A 24,098-nucleotide genomic window follows, 5' to 3' on the forward strand; every position below is an offset into this window, starting at 1 on the left:
AAGTTTTAATAAATACAAATAAATAACCTTTGGGAGATACTGTACTTGCAGACAACCCTTTTTAGAATGTGCAGTAAAATCTTCCTACTGGACTCATATGTACTCTGTTAGAGTTGAATTAAACATTTTACCGTGTTTGTCATTAGATATGTGTGCTAATAAAAATATAAAAGTGAATTATTTTCTTCAACTTATTTATTTTTGGAAATATCTGCTTCAAATGTTTGCCATAGCTATATGAATTAAATGTGTTTTTATATATTTGTTCTTGCACATTTTAGGTCACACAATCATTTATTGGAAAGCTACACTGTAAAATGTCCAGTGTTAATTCAACTCTTACAGAAACAGATAACATTTGGTCTCACTCTGGAAAGTGAGACCAAATGTTATCTGTTAAGAGACGAAGCAACACTGTTAGAGTAAAAGTAACACTGGACATTTTAATAAATTATGTTTCTACTACTAAAATCAGCTTCAAATTCATAACTGTCAAAAGATCATGTCATATCAGAGTTGAACTGATGGCCAAACATTTTGTCCTGAGCGGAACAATAATGAAATCCAGTACACCAGTGGGTCCCCAGGAACAGGGTAAGGAACTACTTCCAAACAAAAAAAAAGAAAAAGAAATGCTGTTTCTGTGGAAACAGATGGTAATATATATGATGGCCCAGGATAGGCCTTCAAGCTAGGCCAGGCTCACCAAGGATTTGAGAGTGCTACAATCAGTGAGAGGTTGCAATCCCAAAACAGAAAAAATAGGCCAAATAAGCATGTGTCCAATTACAAAGATATCAACACAGCTCCCTGCTCCACACCCAAGTTAACAATCTTTTCCTGAAGTATTCTTTGCATTCTGCGTCCCATTTTGGGGAAGTTTTGTATTGTTTATTCCCTACTCATTTGTCATAAGGCAACCCTTGTCTTCATTCTGTGGTGTTAAAGTTTGTATTAAAGGGTGATTTGAGTTTTTCATCACGACACAGAGATAAGGACATGAGGTCAACTGTTTCAACCTCCAGCATTTGCAAAAATATGTTTTTGGCAAGGCTTCAATGGGATCTATGCCCATAAAACATATCTGAAGAGATAGTCAGCTTCCAGAAAGAATCTTTCCATTACTGTGTGTCTCATTGCCAACCAAGCTATTTTGTCACCATATAAATTTTGTCACATATTTATCATTTATGCACTATAAATAGATGCTCGTAAACTGTGTACATTATATGCATGTTTATTTGGAACAAGCAAATCATAAGAACACTTTTGCTCCTAATTTGCATTATATTAACATGCAAATCCAAAGTCAATTCTCCTCTAGATCAGGGGGGATGACCATGATTAGTTAGTATAATTTAGCTCAATCAGGTGTCTTAGTGCTGTGCAGAAAGAAAAACCTGAGCCCACATCAGCCTTTCTGAGAAGACTGGACACCCCTGCTCTAGATAAACCCAAGCAGTACCAACAACAGTTTTTAAAAGTAAACTTCTAAGGAGTTTGCGGTGAGAAATAGAGTGGCATGCTTAGTACAACACAAAGGAGTCAATTTTAAATATATGATACATTTCAACGTCAACCCTGATTTAAAAATATATTTACATCGCAGTTATCGACATTATCACCAATTTGCATTCACACGTAGCTTCTCTGAGTTAATACCAGCATGCGCAAGCTTGAGATACTTGGCAATGAAATACACAACCAGATAACCAATGACACCACCCAGGCATGCTGCTGCCCGAGCATTTCTCAGCTGACTGGAATGGGGATATGGGTCATCGTGTCCTTATTCACTCTACTCTGACCTCTACCTGATGAAACCTCGTATGATTTCAACAGTGACAGAGGCTCATTCATTCTGACTGGGAAAATGTAGTTCACCTCCATTACACTAATATGTGACCTTTTCTCATATTTCTGCAACCCGAGCTTAGCACACAGTGATTCTCAATATCTGGCATGTATAATGTGTGAAAATAAATGTTTTGGCTGACAGCACGTTTGAAAATACAATACAAATGATCTGAGAATATGATCATAGATAAAAGAACAGATTAAATAGCATTTTTCTCATGTTTTCTAAAACTTGTAAAATTAGTTTAGTAAAAGTAAGATTACATATCTGGCTGTATGTCTGACGTAATGTTGTTCATCTTAAGACTCTCTCATTCAAGACAACATCACTATACGCCAAACAAAGAAAAGATATATTGCCATTCTGATAAAGTAACTTTAATTTAAACCCAGATAAATAAAACTGATTGCGATCTTTTTGGCAAATACAGATGTCAGAAACTTTTATTGCGTGTAAACAGATGCTTCACTCAGAATCTCTGCAATGTAATTTAAATTTCTATGCCCTATTTATTTTGGGGAATAAAGCATAGTTATGAGCACTGTAATTCACAATTAGTTTCACAATTTCAATATAAGTCATTTGAGTCATAGCTGAGTTTTTTACTCTCTCTGTCAGTTTTCCTTGAATTCTTACAGTAGCATGCAGAGAGGAGTGACTGCCAGCACAGTAATACAAGAAAAAGATTCGGCTTTATACACCACATCCTCTTAAATGTTTGCAAGATTTATTTTCTGAAAACTAAATTTTCCAAACGTGTCTTTCAGAGGGGGAAACATATTAAATTATGCCATTATTTAGGAAAGATCATTGTATTTTCAGAGCATTCAAATGATTTAGTCCTACCATAGAAATTCTCAGCCTTATTTTTAGTTGTGGTGCATTATTATGTTATCAATGTGCATGTTCCATTGTTGTAGTTCACATGCTAGTGCTTCATGATATGCTTGAAACAGGAATAATGAATGTTAGTTGAAAACATTTTCCCTCAATTTTTCATATCAATAACTGTATGTCCAAAAGGGCAACGGAAAAGCATCTTATGGATTTGTTATTTTTTACTCCCTCTGTTCAATCAATTTTATTTTATTTTTTCTTTTTTTTGGGGGGGGGATACAAATTTACTCATATCCTTACAATACAAACCCTTTAATAGGATACCATCATTATTCAAAAAATCTCAGATGAATAGGTGATTCTTGATTTTAAAAAATGTTTAACTTGTTCAAAATGCTTTTTATTTATTTTCTGTGACAACACATATAGAAATTGGGTTGTAAAGATTTTGACTAAAGCCTAAACAAGTTTTAAACATATGTATCAATGTCAAAACAAGACATTCATTCAAAATAACAAATCTTAAAACATGAGAAGCATCTCATCAAATAACAAATTATTTCAAATTTGTATTGTTCACAGTTCTCTTTGATTCACAGCTACATTAAAAATGAAAAAAACTATAAAATATAACTCCTATGACACCTCTGATTTTTGTTTAAACTCATTATCAGATCTTGTACCCATATCAAGCTGTACGTCTGCATGTGAATTATGTATAAAATTTAGTAGGTTGGTGGATATTTCTTTATACTAACTCAACTGACAAAAACAATAACCTCAAATCAAACTGAACAGGTCAAGCACAATAAACAATTATAACCATATGCATGCAGATCATGAAATGATCCTGTTCTTTCCATGAAGTAATTCAGTTTTGTACCTGTAATTATTCTTCTCACTGCCAATGTGGAACCTGTCATAGTGGGAGAAAGCAAGGTGACCGTCCCAGTCAATAAGCTCAATCCGCAGAGCATAGTGCCTCCTGCTGGTGAGGAGGAACACCAGCTCGTTCCCCAGCCAATGCTCTCCAGACAGACTCCCAAAACCCTGTAACATAACAGAACCATGAGATCTCTACTGGTATTTGGATTATTTTATGTGACATTTTGTTTTACGTATTTTTATGACTGAGAAGGAAGAAAGGCCAATATGACACCCAATACTGAAGCATTATATGAAGCACCTGTTATTTTTCTCATAAATTGTATGACTCTTTATCTTTCTTTCATCAAAGCCTGCTGCCAAAAGTGAGTGGTCCTAGCCTGATATTATGACCTTAAGTATCACACTGGACAACAGTCTGCCAAATCATTAACTCAAATGTAATTAATAACAAAGTCCATTCATTATGGGTTGTGGTGTGTCAAAATGCAGTTTCCATAGTATGGGTATGATGGATGTTCTTCTGGCTCACCATTTTGTACTCCTTCCAGGTCCTGTGGAAGTCCACACTGCCATCCTGCCTCCGCTGAATCACTGTCCACCCCCCTCCTGCCACCTCCATGTTACAGTACACCTGCAGAGAAAGACAGCTAGGCTAAAGCCAAACTTTAACACCAAGGGGCATGTTAGCTTCCTCTGAGCATAAAAAAAACTGCTCTGGAGAGTTGGACTTGTTTCTACAGGCTATTGTTATTGCACTACAATTCCTTGTCAAACCTAGCTACTTAGCAAATAGTAACTATTTTTGAGGAAAAAATATAGACAAAAGAAACAACTCTGAGGATTCATAGTTAATACTGTATCAGGGAGAAATAATTATTTTTGACTTAAATTATTTTCTGGAGTTGGAGGGTGTGGTGACACTTTCAGTGCCAGGGGGTGTCTGGGGGCATGCCCCTCAGGTCCTCCCATCCAGAATGAACATTTTTGTAAAAACAGCTTCTTTTGCATACTTCGTTAATAGAGGAGCAGGAGATGACTAAGTGAGAGGGCTGTATCCGCACCCACTCATAACTATGCTGTCCATGCAGAGAGAGCCGGATCAGCCACTCTGACTGTGACCGCACAGGCAGAAGTAGCAGCGCAACATAAAGAACAGCACGGTTCACAGATTTACTCTTGCTACAGGCCAAATTAAAAGCTTCACTATGTGCCTCCAAAGGAGTTTATTATTTTATTGGCATTTTTCTTATTATGACCATAATACTATTTGTGACCCCCAAAGCTTAATTCTTCCGTTCCTATAGGAAACCCCTTGGTCATAATGGGGAGCCCAATCCGTTGAGCAACACCTCACCCAACATGTGACCCTTGACCTCAGGCATGACCAGGTGATTCCCTTCACATATTACCCAAAGATCTGCGGGTCTTTCTGAACACGCTCCTTCTGGTTCCTATTACACTTTAATAGATCTTGCCACTCCACTTACTTGAGCCAATTTGTTCCTCCTTCAATTCCCTCAGGAAATTAGGTCAGTGAGATGCGGTTAAGAAATGACCGTGTTCAACAAGAATCCGCAGTTCACAAAAGCTGGTGGCCTTCACTTAAAGCAGTTCAATGAATGAGTAAAGCTCCTGTCACCTCTGTACAAGCTCGTTCTCAACTGCCAACCAGGTGAGCCCATGCAGCAGATCTGGCAGGAGGGTTCTACTGACAGCCCAGCACAGCTGAGAATGCTACAGGGGAGCTGGGTGTGATTAGGGAGGCCTCATGGCCAGGATCAGGCTCGGGGTCACTGCCAAAGTCTCTGCGGCCTGGCAGCAACTGCAGTGCTAAACATCTGCTGTTTTCACGGGCCTTCCAAACACATTTGCAGCCCTGTAATGAGCAAACCCATACCTGCTGGATTGTACCTTTTCCTGAGACACTGTAACTATGCCCTTGAGCGATGGGGGTTTCTGTACTTTACACCAGTTGTTCGAGAAAGAAATTGTGAGAATGGAACTATGAAAATATGAGCAATGGAGAAGCTTTCAGAACAGTAGACTTAGAGTAATTACAAAGTGAATGATAAATTACTTGAAATTAGAATTTTTCATCATTTCCAATGATGAAAAAAAAAGTATTTGATAGCCATGTAAAAAACATATGCACCTTTTTGCTCTCCTGTGTACCAATATGAATGGTGTACACTCCGCTTTTATTGTACCCAGCTTGGAAAAGATCAGCACAATCTCGAAACTTCCTTTCTTCCTCTGCCCGCTTCGAGATGTTCGGAGCAACTGTTCAAAAACATAAGACCACATGTGTGTCAGTAATGAGAAAGAGAGGCTTTTTGAACCCTAAAATGAGTGGGCTACCAGTAACAAGATAGCTCCACCCATGACAGGATTCATGAATCTTTGGTGCTAGTTATAAATTGTTCAGTAATGGGCACAACTGTAGGACTCACAACAGGAGCAGCAGTATATATTATTGGGATGGGAAAACCCAAAGGGTCATACTGAAATCTTCAGGCCTGTGATATATCTTCAAATATATGGTGGTAACATCTGGGAAAGGAACATTTAGCTAACTAAATTCTTTCAGTCCAGATCACCAGTACATTGTGCATAAATATATTAACATTGTACATTATTCGCAAGAATAAAATTGCATTGTCGGACATTCAACTGTTTAGGCTAAATTGTTGCTCTGTTGTAAATCCTCATGTCAGCAGTGATTATTTGGTTTTTAAGCAAACTGGTTTATTTGCAAGATGGACACCTGCTATAAACGTCTGCAGTATCTGTGCACAGTACTTAGTTTTGCAGTCCAAAATGAATATACATGTAGAGTTAGCAACACCTGCAATAACATGCTAGTAAAACCATTTACTTAACACAATACAATATTTATACTGCAGTTATTCATGCATCTCAGCAACCTATTGCACTGTGATCTATTTCAGACATTTATTTTTTTTAAATAGGGTATCATGGGATGTCACAGCACAAAGAGGTGCCAAACATTTTGATACTTTACATGTAAGCAACAAAAAAAAGTGTGGTTTTGTCAATCAGCTGAAATATTTCTCCTCATAAATGAAGGAAACTATCTTTGACAGGTATTTCAAAGAGTCAGCTGGAAGTCTGTTTCTATCTATGGATGATTAAGGCTAAGATATTTTCAAACCAAGCACTGGGCTGAAGACTAAACACTACAAGCTAAACGTTTCAAGTTTCTGCAATAACAAGTGAACAAGTGGCTAACATTCAACCCGAAAATGGCAATTACGTGGATGGAAATAGCTTCAGATGGTTTCAACAACATTCGGTCTCAGCTTTCACAGCATTGTTTTTGCTGCCTGGAGATGGATCTGAACAGCGAAAGGTGTCCCTATCGTTTAAAGGACAGCTGTGATTCCCTGTGATGATCAAAAGAGAGCTTTTGAAGAATGAACGTTTTGTCAGACACATAATTTCTCCCGTTTTAGCAGGGTATTGAGTGTCAGTGACAGACCTCTCCCACTGTGACAGGCTGGTGGACTGTGACCTTGCACTGCAGACACTGAACAGACTGCAGAGACAGTTTCCACACCAACATGTCATTTGTTAAGTCAGATTTTTTTAAAGTAATGAATTCTAGCATTTCATTATAATCAATGGTGTTTTCCATATCACCCAACATTTTTTCCACAACTTTCTTTCTGGTCAGAATGTTTTACTTTCTGTGAAGTTATATTGCCCACATTGCTCAATAATTTCTGCCATACTAGAATCAGTGCTAGCAGTAATCATTAGTCAGACCACATACCCACCCCTGTCACTTGTATTACAAAAATTTCATTATGGATGCAACATGAAATCACTGTTCTGCTGATGTTGCTGGCAAACTAGCATGTATGCCCCATTAAAGTATATTAAATCTGAGAAACCCCTGGGCTGTTTTAAAAGGCAGGGAACAATAAGTCAAACAAACAGTGTGTGCTATGGTTCAGTCTGATTACCTAATATATTTTATAACCTTTCTTAGCGCTGTTAAGCTAGATTTATGGTCACATAAGAAACTGATGTACTGTAAGGGTTAGATTACATTTTCAAGGTTTTGAATTTACCTTTGAGACTATTATTGATGCACCAGTCTTTGTTCAGGGGGACGTGCATTCTGGTCGGCTGGGACTTGTCTGCAGTGTGAGGTTCATGTTAAAAGGACAGTGGACACAAAAGCTCCTGTATAAATCAATATAAATTCCCCTGGCTGCTTGATTCCGTGTGGCTGCTACTACGTGAGGCTATAAAGTTCACTGTACTGAGGGGACTGATCATGCAGTACATGAAATCGCTCTCTCTGTAGCAGAATGGCAAAGAGAACAGGCCAGTAGTAAGCAGTGGAATACAGTTTAAAGGTAGTGGGCAAAACAGATGTTGTGTTATTGTAGTAAGGTCATGCTCAGTTAAATCAGTGTATTGTGTGTAACTTTTAAACCAAAATAACAGTACTATTTGATATGAATTAATGACCTACAGATGACCACTGCCATTGGAAGGTTTCGGAGACATTCCTAAGAACACTTCTCTGTGAACATATCACAAATCTACAAATCAAGTTAACAAATCCATATCAAAAATGATTGAAGCATTTAATCATGAATTTGAAATGAATTAAATGAATTATAAATGTTAGAAATTATCATATTTAGCAGCCAGTCATATATACTTGGCCATATCATGTTGTCAATCACTGACTTGTAGGATCCAACCTGGCTTCAGGTTCAGGCTCTGGTCATCTCCTGCCATGACTGCTGCAACTATCTCCCAAATCACTCCCAATCCACACTTCACCTCACAGCCTTCCACTGTCTGCCAATAACCACTGGTATAACATTTAATAAAGGCCTGGTGTTATCCTACTGGGTTGCTAAGTTCACTGCTCCTTCATACATTCAAAAGATCATCAGATGATGCACACCAGCCAGACTCCCTCAATTCCATATCCTCAGCTAAATGGAAACAGTGTGATGTAACCGAAGTGCAAGGTGTTGTTCTCAAAAGTCAATGCTATGATCGGTTGATATCAGGAGTCATGGACAGCATGTGACAATGCCAACATTTCAGGGTGAATTAAACCAGTGGCTCGCATCACTAGAGGATGGACCCATATAGGTATGTAGGGGGGTGTTCTGTACCTCCTTCTCGAGAGCAGAGACTGAGGATGCTGCTGACCGTGTCCACCAGCGCTTGCTGCTGCCTCTGGAGGGCGCTGTTGTTTCCAGTGGCTTGGCCAAGCTGGGCCTCCAGCTCTCGGATCACTCCACTCTGCCGTCTCACCAGATCCTGCAGGCTTCCTTTCTCCTCCCACAGGGACTGCAGCTCCTTTTGGTGCCGCGATTCCATCTCCTGCATCTTCCGCTCCAGAAACCTTATAGATTATGTAGCGAAACAGTCATAGATTATGTAGCGGTCAGTAAGCAACACACCCTTCACATTGAAATGGGCATGATGTGCCAACTTCTTCCAACAATGAGTGGAAAATGGACATAGTGAATTAACCTGGTTCCAGCTGTACAGTGTAAAAGGCATTTACAAATTCAGCCTTTTTCCAGTTCTCCTGTGGAAGATACCCCCTAGATACATGGTTCTTCATAATTTAGGCATGATAAAATTGTTTTATCAGTGTATTTATCAATTCAATTAAAAAGTTGTACTTCATTTGATGCTGTGAACTTGTTTCACATTCATGTCCATGACTCTTCATTAACTGAGACACTGTACTTTTTGTCCCGATTACTTGCTGTTAAAAATAGCTTTCAGGCATTTCTTTATCTTGGTGGCCTCTGTACAATGGGCCATATTTGGGTAAGAATCAGACCGTACAAGTTCAAATGCTTCTGAGAAAGCGCAGGAGAGCCTGACATTGCAATACTCTTTATGCTGGATGCTGGCCCCTTACCCCCAGTGAAGGGAGGGCTGTGCAGTCAGTGTGACCATAAAGGTTTTACCCATTCTTGTCGTGGAGCTTGCTGATTTCATTCGTCTGTTGGAGCAGCTGTCTCTCCAGCTTGTTGGTCGAGAGGGAGTTCTCCAGAAGCTGGATTTCCAGTCTTGATGTCTGATTTAAAACCTGCCCAAAAATAAAGAGCATCACTACATTTCCAGTTTACTCCAGAAATAAGACGAGGATCTGATACAAACCTGACAAACTGAAATAATTTTCTTCCAGGCTGAGGTATGCAATGTACTTTGAGAATCCAAGTTTATGGCTGACTTAAAATACTTGGCATGTCCAACTGAAGCAGTACCTGCGTCTCCACGTCTGTCAGTTTTCTTGTCTGTTCAGCTGTCTGGGACAGTAAACTGGTTCCCATCTCCAACATGGCAGCTGTCTGATTGTGCACTGCAGTCTGCTGCAGCTGAGCCAGTTCTGTTCGCATGCTCTCCCTGATGGAGCTCTCAATCTACAAAACACAAGAACATAACATGCACAGAAAATATCACCAAAAAAGAATTGTGATTGGAAAAAAGGGCCATGTTCTCCACTGAATATCCATCAATCCGTTAACTATACCTGCTTATTCTTGGTCAAGGCCGCGGGGGATGTTGTAGCCTATCCCAGCGTGCATTGTATGAGAGGCAGGAATATACGTGCAAAGGAAAGGTTGCCAATCTATCGCAGGGCTCACACACCATTCATGCACACACTCACCCCGATGGGCAATTTAGAATCTCCAATTAGCCTACCTGCATGTCTTTAGACAGTGAGAGGAAACCGGAGTACCCAGAGGAAACCCACGTGGACACGAGGAGAACATACAAAAGGCCCCAAACAATAACTTTTTTTTGCAATGATGCGCCAGTGCTAGCCACCGCACCACCGTGCCACTCCTCCACCAAACAGACAACAAAAAAAATATCTATAGCCGCATTTCCACCAAAAGTACCCGGAACTTTTAATCCCAGGAACTACTTTTCAAGGAAATAAAAGGTTCCTTCAGCCCATTGTTGTCTGCGTTTCCACCGCGGTCTAAAGTCCCGTGAAGATTAGGCGAATTAGCCCACTGACGTATGAAAAAGTGACGTTGTCGTCGGTCCATCTGTCCTATGATTTCTTCTGTAACCCCATACTACCACCGAAGTAGCCTACATTATTTTCTAATAGCCGGGACAGCCCGGAGGGGTTTATTCCACTTATATACAACGGGTTACCAACAATGACTATATATGGTTACTTTTGTATTTATTGATTTTTATCGATTTAATCACCTGGAATTTAAATATTCTTCTGCAGCCGTTTGGGCATATTTTACCGTTGTCAAGCAAAACTGTCGTTGGTAGTTGAACTTGGACTGTTGTTATGCAACAAATAGGATATAACAGGCCAATAGTCAGATTGTAACTGTTTTATATATCCTCTCAAACACATTAATTATGTTTTTATGCAAACACTCACTTTCATGTCTTGACATCCGAGGCGACAGAATGCATTCACATTTCCAATATAACTGGCAACAACAGCAGAAAACATGCACACGTTGTAAACAATTTGCTGTTTGATTACTTTCTCATTGTCAATTCCATATAGGCTAATCGCAAAATGACAAGAATAGAACGAAAACTCGGACTTGCGTGAAAATTTAAATTAGCAGTGGTACAGCCACCGTTTGCTTTCCTTTGAAGTTACTGCTAGCCGAGCAGTGAAGTGTGCCCTCCAGATGCGAACCATGCACCATAAATTAGTCCATAGTCTTCCTGGTCTTTTTGTGGAATTGAAGAATGGCAGAGTAAAATTACGGCAGTCTGAAAAAGCAAAAGGGACGATTACTAGAATTACCCTGACAAAAAGTGCGGAAGGTGATTTCCAGTTTGCTTTTACTGTATCACCAATGTGAATTACACAGAACTACCGCATACCTCACATAACTGTATCAAACGTTTTGAGTCAATTACAACGGGCTAACAAAGAAAATCCGGAAGAAAATATTCAGCAACCGAATTAATTCGTTTGAATGTTTTGGTACGTAATATGCTGTCCCAGCACGAATGCTTAGCATTTTATAAAACGAATACTAAAGCAAGAAAAGAACAGAAGAGCACATGTTATAATTCCAAGACGTTGGCAGGCTATAACCAAAACTAGGCTACTGCGCCGCATAACATACAAGTTTGATTTGAAGTTATTATGAAAATAAATCGGTTTGCGGCTGCAGATTTTTAAACATGGCGGTTGAAATAAAACACTGCAAGTAGTCGACCAATCAGAAATTTTCAGCGCTTGCGCCCCACCCCAAAGGTTCCGGTACTTTTGGAAAGTACTACCGCCCGAGCAGGAACTTTTTTGGGGGTAAAATAAAGCCCCCGGAACTAAATTTAGACCCTAGTTCCTGCGGTCGAAACGCAGTTTGAGTTCCTCAAAAGGTTCCTAGTTCCGGGGTAAAGTTCCTGCGGTGGAAACGCGGCTTAGTGGGTAAAGTATGCTTTTGAAAATAGTTATTCGTTTATTAATTTTAATAACTATTTGGTTGATCAACTATTTAGGGACATGCATTTTTTTTGTTTGAAATAATAAAGTGTCATTGGTAATAATTATTTTTATGTTGTTTTTGTTGTTGCTGTTGTTTGAGTTGTTTTTGCTGGTATTTCAACATCGTGCTGTGAATGTTAGGAATAATGAAAAGAGTGCTGTCATGTTACTGTGGTCAAGTCCGCATGTCTAGTCACATGTTCTGGTCGATGTACCTGACGAAGACCTTTGAGGTCGAAACGCTGTACCAATAAATCACTTTGGGAGCAGAAAAAAAACGAAGTGTGCAGATATACTTTCTCTTCTAAGTCCGCATGTATCACATGAGGAAATTTCTCAACTCGGTTTCCTGACTTACATCTTCTCAGCTATTCAAACTATGATAGCTGAGGATAAGTGAATCATTTCCACTAACTCTGAAAGCAATAAAATAATACATTTTTGAGGTTTTGAATTTGATATCAAAAAGAAAAAAATGACATATAATTTGAATCTGCCAGGGACAGGAAATAGCTAAGAGAACATTTACTGCCGATCTGGTATCTGGGTATCCTTGCATTCTCCAGTAAAACTCTCCCTCTAAAGGTCTGGGTAAATAGTAAGAGTGATGCATTTATTGAATTGAGTCCCATAAAATCAAATTTTCCAATAAAAATAGATTTTTTAACAGGGATCCTGGCCACAGGTTAACCTATTTTCATAGTCATGCCATTGGCCTTACTGTTATTTGTGCAATCATTGTCAGATATTGTTATAGTCAGGTGGAGAAAAAACAAATGTACATATAAATCTTTGATTGTCATGAGGCATTGAACAGTTTTTCAGTTGTTTTCTGCTTATGAATACACTATGAATTTACCAATTTTGTTATGGTCTGTAGTCAATCCATAAATTAAAGTCACAGGAATGGAAGTGAAATGCTTATACCAAGAAAACAAACAAATTCTCTATTGTCTCAACACAGGTAGAACTACAACTGACCTCAGTATTCACATATTCAGTCTCCGTCTCATCATTATATAGCATGAAGCTTTGGCCTGATTTTGAATGGACAAGAGAACATTTTTGGTCCTGAGAGTGGGGATACTCTCATTAATGATGAAAAGGGAAAACATAATAATATAGAGATGTATTATATAATTAACATAATAAAGGTATGCCTGGGAAAACACTTACGTGTTCTATGTTTGTTAACGGGTTTCACAAATATTAACCATTTTTAATGAACCAAGCTCGATATCAGCTAACTCATAATAGACAAATTAAATCGATTCAACCAAGAAAATGTATTTCTAATGATCACCAAACACAACAAAACCACAACAGGGTTAGCCCTGGGTGCATACACTCATGCACTGTATGTACGTGTGGACCATTTGTTTTTGTTTTTTTGAAATTACAGCATGTACTGTAAAAGGCAAGCAAACATTTTATCACAGCATGGGTTGTATTCTTGTTTCCTCAGCTGAATGTACTGAAGAGCAGAGCAGCAAGAATTTCACTCGAAGGCAAGAAGATACTATAACAAAATGTTTTACATAACTGTATTCCATTGTTCCTTACTCATTGACTGATTCTATAAATACACCAGTGAACAAAAGTAAAGTGCACCAACTTACAACAAAAATGTGCTACTAAAAAGTTTACTACAGAATAGCATCAAGTCTGTCCATTCAGTCTGGTCAGTCTTGAGACTAGACTGAAATGAGGGATTATATTTGTGGGTGGACAGCAACCCATTCTCTTATGAGGTTAGAGATGGAAAGCTTATTGCACATTGCCTGAAAATGTGGGATACCTGGCCTCACCAGCCCTTTCTGTTCCAGGGGGTACAATCACGCTATTAAATACGTGAATACGTAAATCTGTCACTTTTCATTAGAACAAGTACAATTGTACAAGATGACACACAAGATTTGTTTTATGCATGAGTGCGGCTTGTTGATTGAACAATTTTGCCCACATGTAGAACAGAATTACAGTTATGGAAGTAAGATTCAAAGCATCAATTGTAAAGCGCTTTGGATAAAAGAGCTATATAAATGCAGTCCATTTACCAGATTGCTGTAGTATAGTATATAAGTATATATGTAGTATAGTATAGTAAAATAGTATTGCTGATTGTTGAAGTATATTTACTGAAATGTTTGTCTTGTATAGAGAGTTGTGTTTACTGTTTTACAAAAATGTTCATAACATTTGATTTTTGTGTGAAAGCAAGCAAAAATGACTTGTTTTTCAAAAAAAGTCTTCTGACCTGCGCATTTATGTTATGGTAGCGACCATGTGGATATAGGCTATGCTTTATCATATCGACTTGGCAATCAAAACAAACTGCACTTCTCAAACTGAGTTAGGAGTTCCCCAGTAATTAAGTTAAACCACTAGGACTGAAAGTACAAACCCAGCAGAGGAATAGCAGTCAATATAAAGACTTCCGGCTGAATTCATGTTGTTTGAGTCCTGGAATCAGAGCACCTGGAGCTGGAGCCTGAATCATGGCCCAAGGTAGAGACTGAAGGGGCTTTTTTATCAGCTACCAAGTTGATGCAGTAGGAGCCCTGCACTTTAGACATATGTGGAATTGTTTATAAAGCTCTGTAGCCGACTCTAAACTGGCAGTTTCCACATGCTGTTTGATTCAAGTGTTAGAAGGAGCATAAAAATAAATCCCTCAAGTGTTATAACATGTGGAAAGAAAAGTGCAAATTCAGCAAGAAATAGCAAAAGGGCATCCAGACATTCACCCAGACATTAAATTGCATAAATTTCGGACAGCAACGTGAACAGAATCTGGTATGAGTATTTATTTTATGCTGAAATAGGCTTTTCTAAAATACTTATGAAACAAAAGGTAATTCACATTTGGGAATTGCAGAAAAAATTTATGAATAAATTTTACCCGACTGCTTTCTCAATTAAACGTAGTGCAGCCAGATGCATACGTCAGAGACATACTTTTGACATGAAGCAACACTGTACATGGGAAGTGAGTTTTTGTACAGTTTCAACACACTCAAAAACATGGATTAAGCCTTTCCAATGGCAGGCAATAAGTATCTGATGATCTGGATCAGTTTGATGACATAAAAGTGTTAGAAATAAAGTTTTAGTTAATCTTCAGTCAGTTACATTTACAGGAGTTTGTTATAGTGCCACACTTATACTGGCAAACAACAATACTGTTATGCTTTTCTTTTTCTTTTTTTTTTAAAGACCATCATTATATGAATTGCTTCAGTTATATCTGAAGCTTATGGACTGGCCTAGATGATTAACTTTTAACTTATGGTGGTATAAAAGTTATCATGAGAGGCAGCAATATGCTGTATTGGTTTTGGATTATTATGTTCTCTGACAAGGGGGCACAGTTGTTGTACCCTTTATATGTGAATTACTCTGAACTGCTCTCCAGCAGTATACATTTATGAAACTGCACAATCCAAGTCAGGGCCCTCAGTCTCACATAATCTGAGTAATTCGAGTCTTTTGGATCATGAAGTATTTTAGTATTTTTGAAGAAGAATGCATGGCCCTGACAGTGGCATAATCAAATTTAGTGCCCTGTAGATGTTTTGCTTTGACATGCATTAGCCTATCATAGAACCATAATGGGGACTTCACTTAGTTATTTGTGATAATTTGTCTCTGTTAAAATCACTGACCTGACAGATACATACTTGCTTTATGTCAGTCTTGTCAGTGGAGGATGAAAAATGTTGCAGAATGTCCTCTTGGAGTGCAGTTGCTTAAATGATTTCTGAAATTTGTGGCCGCTGTACGGTTTAATGTTTACTGCTTTTAAAGTGCATCAAAGCTGGAATGCCTTCCTGTTATTGTAAAAGCAACATGCGTTTTACTTTTCACGTCAAAATAAATGCCACATACATCCCTTTTTCAGCAGTACCACAGACAATGTGGTCAGACCTGGTCTATGTAACACTTACTGAAAGTGCTCCATACATAACATAGAGCATTTGGTCTGGACCACCTCATCTTAAGACAAGAAAAGAGGTGAATCGGCATAGTCAGGACCCAAATCGACTGCTATCAGTCTGAAATATCCACACAGACCACAAAATAAATAATTTTTTAAAAGGAATCACACAATGAGGTTTTGTTATTTGAGATAATGAGAACATGTGGTTGCTATGGTCGACTGATGGTTGGCTCCAGTAAATTTCCTGACCAAACAGGAAATTAAAACATGAATTGCACTGTGTATTTCATGCGCGTTGCTCATTTGTAATGCACAAACACACACATGCGCACATAGACATGCACACGCGCACGGACACACACACACACACACACACACAAAGTTTCATGTCCATACTAGCAGCTATACAAATGAATACATCTCTAGTTAGCACAGTTTAAACAAAGTTTACAAAACTGATTCAAAGCTTTATTACATACAAAGACCAAATACCCTCTCCAAAAAGGCTGCATGTTCTTAAATATCAATACAACCGCATTGATCAGCTAACATGCAAAACTTTGAAGGCATCACTACCAAACCCCTATGGAGAAACCTGTTGTCCAAAGCAAATTAATCATCATACTGCAGTCATTGCCAGCAGTCATAGTACCCAAAAGCCTTCACCAGCTTGACAACTGAAGCTAAGCAGAATTTAGCTTAACTGGATTGCAAGCACCCCAGTCAAATCAGGTTTATGCTGGAAGTGATGTTGTTCAGTCTCAGAAATAAAGGTACATTGGAGTTACAATTTCACAAAGGTACGCAGAATTTACAATAATGTTCTATTTGAGTACTAATAAGTACCTTTTACAAGCAAAAAAGGTACAAATGATTTATGTATTGCTGGCTAGGGGTACACTTTTATGTACGTTTAGGTTACCACTACCCCAGGCATAAGCATTTGTACCGTTTTAGGCATAGTTTTTGTGGGTTTTTGGCAATCGTGGACTGATAAATCGGCATAAGAACAAAAGCTATTTGCACCCTGTGAATACTGTACAAATAAAATTTCTTTCAAAAAATAAATAAAAGACATTTAAAACTGTCCGTGGAACACACGGCACATGGATTCCTGGGGCCCTACACAGCCGCATAGACCTTTAATGCCAGCAGCTGACTCTGATACTGTATAATAAATCTGGCATCAGATGGGAGTCATAAATATCACTGCCAACAGATTAGGAAGCATATTCACCTTGTAGTGTGTATTCCAAGAGCAATGTACAACTTAACATGAGAACTGAAATCTGACTGTACACTTTAATCAAAGTCCATACAAATAAAACTGTTCTGGCAGATGAAGCCAAGTAATTTCACCTAAAATTAAACAGTGTAGAATTCAATTTGGAATGCACAATTTGGCTTGCTGTCCATATCATTTACTATGCCAAAAACACTGTTTGTTAAGCACGAAGATGCATGACAGTGCACTGGTCATCTGGTTTCTGGATACATTAGAGCAGCATTCCTATGTATAAAATCTCAGACTGCATTATGAACATGACTAAAGCCAGACCTGAAAAGCACCCCTTTAAATCATTTTCTCAGATCAAAGGTACGTTTAATTATACAGCCAGTATTAGCAAACATTTAGCTAAATTAACAGTATTAGCAAGAATTTAGCTAAATTTACGTGCTAATTAAATGCATTGGGCACAATAATCAGTAGGGTTGGGTATATTAGCTTTACAAAAACCATTACTGTTAGTTCTTAACTAGTGAAATTGGGTTAAAAACACAAAATCTGTGTGGAGCTATCAACTACCAAAAAGGAGCAATCAAACCAGCTTGAAAGCCCATTTTATCCTATTGGATAACAGTGCATTCAAATGAAATTAACTGAAACTTTGAAAACCAACAAGACCCATGACTAACCATAAGAGATGATACACCAGCTTTGTTTGGATTAAATCCTCACACTGTGTCCTTCTGCTACATGTGTGCAATTCTACTTCTTTACAAAATCTTGTAGCCCTTATTGTTCGCTACAGGCTATATTTAAAACAATTAGCTGAGCAAATTACGTTCTCATGCTTTATGCAGTTCACAGAAAAAATACACATAAGGTTCCCGTCATTGGCAACTGTGCAGCAATGAAAGGAGAGCATTGAATAGAACTATAACTGCAACTTATATGCGGGTGTGTGCACGCGCATGCATATGTGTGTGTGTGTGTGTGTGTGTGTGAGAGAGAGAGAGAGTGTGTGTGTGTGCATATGTGTGTGTACATGTGTGTTTGATGGCAGGCTAAACCATGGCTTGAGAAATAGTGGATATAAAGCCAGCAATGAATGAAGACAGAATATTCATCAGGACACTCTGCTTTGTGTTTCTTCCATTCGCTGTACTTCAGTGTCAGGGAGGTTTCAGTTGATAATAGTTGGGGCTCAGGGGTCCCCTCTCTTTACTGTTATGAAAGACCTCTTTCAAGGACTGTAAAAGTAATTGTGTTTCCCATTGCCTAAGGGACACTGTGGACTCAGAAATCTTACATTTAAGGACTTCGGTTCTTGAACAGGCAAAGTAATAAATTGGCGCAAGAAATGAAACTTGGGATGCGCATATGAGAGAGGAAATACAAGTCAAGGGAATGTCAAGGGAGAAACAGGCAGTGCACACATTACATTAAGCATGAGAATTTACTAACATTAACTATACACTTAAAATATAGTCTGTGGCAGACAGAAAATGGCCACAACAGTGACCACAATAACTCCTTGATTCCCAAACGAATGGCAGCAGTTAGGTCATTTCAGCAAGCCACAAAATTTACGTTAATAGTCAGATAATCTTTTTGCTGCTACTGCCCATCCATTCATCCATTATCTAACCCACTTATTCATGACCAGGGTCACAGAGCAGGTTGTTTGGAACACAATTAGAACAATAGTTACTGTTCAGCGCACTGCCTGCAAAAGATCTTTCACAGATTTTTGAGATTAAAACCCACTTGTTTGTCCAAACTTGATTGAAGTGTTTTTTATTTATTTATTATATATGATACAATTTATAGACATAATTGAGCAGCATCCGTGCATTCAAAAACTGTTCATGGAAAGCCAATCAATTTAAAATCAAGAGTGCATTATACAAGCTTGCAGTAACAGCAAGTAAGCTAACAGCTAACTAGTCTCTTGTGAAACATGTATATTAGCCTCACAAACAGTACTCTGATGCAATGTAAAATTTATGTAATCCAATTAGTCTGAAAACAGCTATGTTGATAATCTCACATTAAACATTATCTTGTGATTCTTTAGTCACATAAGTTCACTCGAGTTTACAGCGGTCATGTTGATTTAATTCTCACAGCTGACGAACTGTAGGCTACAGGAAGCATGGAGCAAATACTTCCCTACTTCCTCATTCCATAAATGTTAGTGTGCAGAGATGAATTTGAAACGACCCTGATATGACACAGGGCTTTGATGTACCTGTACTTTCACAGACCACCTAGTGTGAGAAGAACACGTAGGCTGCCTGGCACGCTCTCCCCTAAAGAGACTCAGCAACGAGTGAACATGGATTTTGGTCGCGGAGTGTGAAACAAGACAAAGGACTGGCAACTTTACCAAGTCAGGAGATGGTTACAAATAAATTCAATTGGATATTCCTGATCCAATTATGGTTGGTGCATTGAGTGAGCGGCAAAATTGGACGGCCGCTTCAGGGGAGGGTGGGGGGTACGCGGAGAATCGTTGCACACAAAGCGGCCTCGTGAGGTGTCAGAATCACAGAGTCACGCCTCGGAGGAGACCAGGTGACCGCCTTCCTACCAACGACTGATGGGGTTGGGTAGCAGCAAATTCTCGGCAGTACTCACAGAACTGAATATCTGTATGCTACAACTGCCCACCAAATTTGGAGAAAATGGTGAAAAATCATGAACAATTTTTAAAAAGATATAACTTTCCACTATTAGGTCAATAATGAAGAGCGGTAAACCAACCTGAAAGACGACACAAATGCATCTTGCCCCCACACACAGCGAGGAAAATTAAAATTCAAGCGCAAGTTGGAGATCTATAAAACTTGGAGATACAATGTCCCAGCGTTTATCATAAACACTGCCTCTATGCCAGTAAGCTTTTTGGGTTGCCAGAAAAGAGTTGCCAGAAAAAGCCACAGCTGAGGGAAGTCAAAATAAGTGACTGGTGTTTGTTAAAAGGCATTCAGGACCTCTGATCAGAGCCAGGCTGTATGCTTAGAGAAGTCATTCAAAATTGAGCTTTTTGGCCACACACACCAGCAGCGGGTTTGGCATTGGAAGTAGGACACTTATGTTGAAGTGAAAATCATACCTGTGAAACATGGTCGTGGATCTTTGATATTATGAGGTAGTTATTTCATGCTCCTAAGGTCCATGGAATCATGAACTCCAACAGATGGCAATACATTTTTGCCAAAAACCTGGTACTTAGATCCATCTGCCGCAAATGGACCGATCACAAGTGTATTTCAAAATTAACTACTAAATTGTAAACTGACCACACATTTATTATTTTTCCATGGCCATCTCAAGTTTCCAGATTTGATTTTATTGCAAAATTGCAGTTTGAATTGAAGAGGGCCGTCCACAAGCACAGATGGATCTGAAGGAATTTGAAAAAGCAGGGGTGTCCAATCTTATCCAAAAAGGGTTGGTGTGGGTCCAGGTTTTTGTTTTAGCTCAGCACTGAAACACTGATTCTACTTACCAATGCCTTGGTTGAAGAGGTAATTAGTTGAATCAATCAGCTGAGTTTAAATTAAAATGCAACTTTTTTGTTTTAAATTTAAAAAAGAACAATTTCTATTTCAAATTGTCATGACAATGTTTGTACATCCACACAGTGAGGCCCCCTTTCTGTCTTTGAACGCTGTAGGCTTTAGTTAGAGCTTGAGTTCTCTCATCACTACTCCACACTCAGTCACTGAACACATCCCACCAATGTGATGCAAAGACTACATGACATTGATGGAGCTGGCAGAGAGAGTGATCTCACTGGGGTCAAGTGCAATGTGTCCCTTTGGCTCCATCTCAGAATCCACAATGATGAAACTCACAAAGCCAAGTCTGTGGCACCCAGCCATTGCTGATTATACCTCTAATTAGCCAGGACAAGAGAACAGAGGGAACGAGTACTGCGGAACCTGGGAACTGGAGGGAAAGAGAGAGACAGAGTGCCACAACAGCCTCAGTGATCCTACCCACTTTCAAAAAAGTTTAACCACATTACAGTTGAATACCTTCTTCAGATCAGCATTACATCTTTTTTTTTTGTTCCACCATTTCAAATGGTAGGAAATGAGAAACCCTGGCTCCTTTCAAGGCTTCCATTAAGGCTCTGGTGCGCTGGGTCTCAATAGGTCCCTTTGAAGTCCCCTTGCCATAGTGACAGCAAAATTAATCAGACTCAGGGTTGCACGGGCGGCTGTTGTTGCAAGAACGTTGACGCACCTATTTAATTATTTATTTTATCAAAAAATGTAGTTCTGTCCACAGTGTTGGCTCTCTGTGGGGTTTTAAAAAATATCACATTTACAATATCATCTTACACCTTACACAAATGAGCATACCTGTTGTAAAACATAAATAATAAATTTGTAAAAACACTTTTTTGATTTAATTTTTATATGACCACCATTCAATGTGTATAGGGCTCACACACATTTCCAGGAAGCATAACAGAAAGGAGTTTGGGAATTTATCAACTTTAATTCCCATAAGCATTGCTATGTGTAGCCACAGTAATATATGTTTAGTTTGTTAGGTTTCTGTATTAGTGCATCTGCAGTAACCACCAAAAACTTCATAGCTATCACATACCGCGATAACCACGACAAGCTGCAATAATTATCAAGAACTATAAGAGCTAAAAATCGATGCAAACAAAACCAAGAGAAATGATGGCAACATCTTTGGGGCTCTTGTATCAGCTAATGGAGGCCCACTCTTCTCGCTCTGTTGTGTTAAGTAGACCTTTGACTTACTGTCAGGCGAAGCTTTCATAGCAACCCTCACTGCATCTTTTCACCAGTGCACGCACGTGTTTTGTACGGTGTAAGTGGGGAAGGAGCCAGGCAGGGAGAGACTCATAAAGCATTATCTCCGATTAACCATGACAGCAGCGTCCGCGGTATTCCAAGGAAAGTGAGAAGGCTGGCATGATTCCCAGGCAAGGCATGGCAAACACAGCACTGCACAGTTTTCAGATGACCCCCCCCCCCCCCCCCCCACAGGTCTTAAATACACCAGCGTCTGTAAATCTCACTGGATAAGGATGTCTGCTGAGCAAATACGTTACGTAATGTAACAATAACAGGATCGGTGTCTGTGCTCAGGCCGCTACCTGCTGTAAAATGAGCGGACACAAGTCCGCCGCTTACACATTTCTTCTTAGGCGGCTGCGTGCTTTCATTCCACTATCTGTGTAAGCGCACAGTGAGCCGTCAATTGCTATCGCTGCACCAACAATAAGTCGCCTGCTGTCCACAAAGAGGTTTCTCTCCACAGCCAGTTTGACTGGCAGTCATTGCACAAGGTTGAGATGAACGGACTGGCTAGGAAAGCAACTCTTTTGTTGAGTGAAATACTTTAGCTGTTGCTGAAGCTCAGACTTCATTCAGGTTTGTGGAAGTTGCTTTTGATGTCCACAGGAACTGTTTCAGGGGAGTTTTTACTGGGTGTGTGGTCACACATTCCAGTTCTGTCATGTATGACTGAGCTGCTTTTGCTGTATTTTAAGCTGGGAGAAAAAAAGCTTGATATCTAGGCCTGGAGAGAACAGCCATTGAGAGATTAGCAGTGATGGCAGAAGTCTTTATAATCTCCACAGACCACTTGGACTTTTATTACATTACATTACATTACATTATAGGCATTTAGCAGACGCTCTTATCCAGAGCGACTTACACAACTTTTTTTTTATGGTCAGAAAAATAAATATAAAAGTTATTCATAGATGTCTGTGGTCTAGATTAAATCTCCAAACAGCCATAAATCAGATCAATAGTGAAAAATGAATAGCATTCTGTTGGTTTTTACAGTGATATGCATTCTCTCTCTCTTTACAAAAATCATGGCATGAAAATGGAAATAAATCTCCATACACAGTCTGAAGTCAAAGTTAATAAATCTAATTCAGATCTATTGTCTTGGACAAACTTTCAGTAAATGTTTCCAAACAGATTTTTTCACTTTTGATGTTTACATTTCTCAGTATTAAAGCATTCACATTGCAAAGACAACTGCGCTGTAGTATCTCTTTTCATGAAGCATCATCATGCAGCAAAATTGTCACTGTAGCATCTTTCTACCGGCAAAGATGCTGATCTGCCTGTCCGTTGGCTTTTGAAGAGATACACCATGCCTGGGTTAGGTTTCACCGTACTGCTCACAATAAAAGTGAACAAAAAGTATGGACATTTTTAAAACAATTAAACATTAGGTGCCATTCTAAAGTAATCATGCCTTTTAGTCTATTAGGGATAAGATGAGGAATTCCATCCAAAACAGCAGATGGTATTTGTAATGCTTTTAAACTTTTTGATCTAAAATGTTAATCTACAAAGGAGTTACCAGGAAAAAACACTTAATTCAATAGTCTTAAAAATACACAAAGAGAATTGTGGTCACAGTTTTTGTAAGAAGGAATCAAGTAAAATCAAGTGTCAATTCAGCTGCTCAGCTTAGCTTAAATAGGAGGGAGAAAGGGAGGAATATTATTAGCGGTCATCACGCAAATTGTTCAGCATTCATCACACTACCATCTGGTGTCATACAAGACGGAACACTTAGTTGATCTCTGTCTGTTTCTTGCCACTTATGAAACATCGATATCCTGGCTGTGTTATAGGCTTAAATGTTTTCTGTGCTATTTGTAAAAAATGGGTTTTCCTTTGAATGTCTAGTAAATGTAAGTATACCTGTTAATTCAATAAAAATTGCTATCACAGACATTATTCTGTGAAGCCCAAATTTAGTGCTCTCTTAAGTTTAAATGTATACAGGCCCACATCAGCACATCACTCAGGTCTGCAGACTAGTTCCGACA

The 24,098-nt window shown here is 38.9% G+C and overlaps 1 protein-coding gene across 2 annotated transcripts in view; it reads right to left on the reverse strand.

Annotated features, from left to right (window-relative positions):
* The window catches only part of LOC118221412 (angiopoietin-1-like), a 36,030-nt gene that overhangs the window by 8,736 nt on the left and 3,196 nt on the right, over positions 1–24,098 (reverse strand). The window contains exons 2-8 of one of the 2 annotated variants that reach the window (XM_035406465.1): positions 9,862–10,017; positions 9,562–9,683; positions 8,749–8,981; positions 7,678–7,746; positions 5,736–5,863; positions 4,113–4,214; positions 3,579–3,745 (exon numbers count right to left, since the gene is read on the reverse strand). In XM_035406465.1, coding sequence (XP_035262356.1) covers positions 3,579–3,745; positions 4,113–4,214; positions 5,736–5,863; positions 7,678–7,746; positions 8,749–8,981; positions 9,562–9,683; positions 9,862–10,017 — 977 coding nt within the window. The remainder of the gene's footprint in view (positions 1–3,578; positions 3,746–4,112; positions 4,215–5,735; positions 5,864–7,677; positions 7,747–8,748; positions 8,982–9,561; positions 9,684–9,861; positions 10,018–24,098) is intronic. The other variant, XM_035406474.1, reaches the window with a different exon arrangement.

Source organism: Anguilla anguilla, chromosome 1 (assembly GCF_013347855.1).
Source record: "Anguilla anguilla isolate fAngAng1 chromosome 1, fAngAng1.pri, whole genome shotgun sequence".
Classification (NCBI taxonomy): domain Eukaryota; kingdom Metazoa; phylum Chordata; class Actinopteri; order Anguilliformes; family Anguillidae; genus Anguilla; species Anguilla anguilla.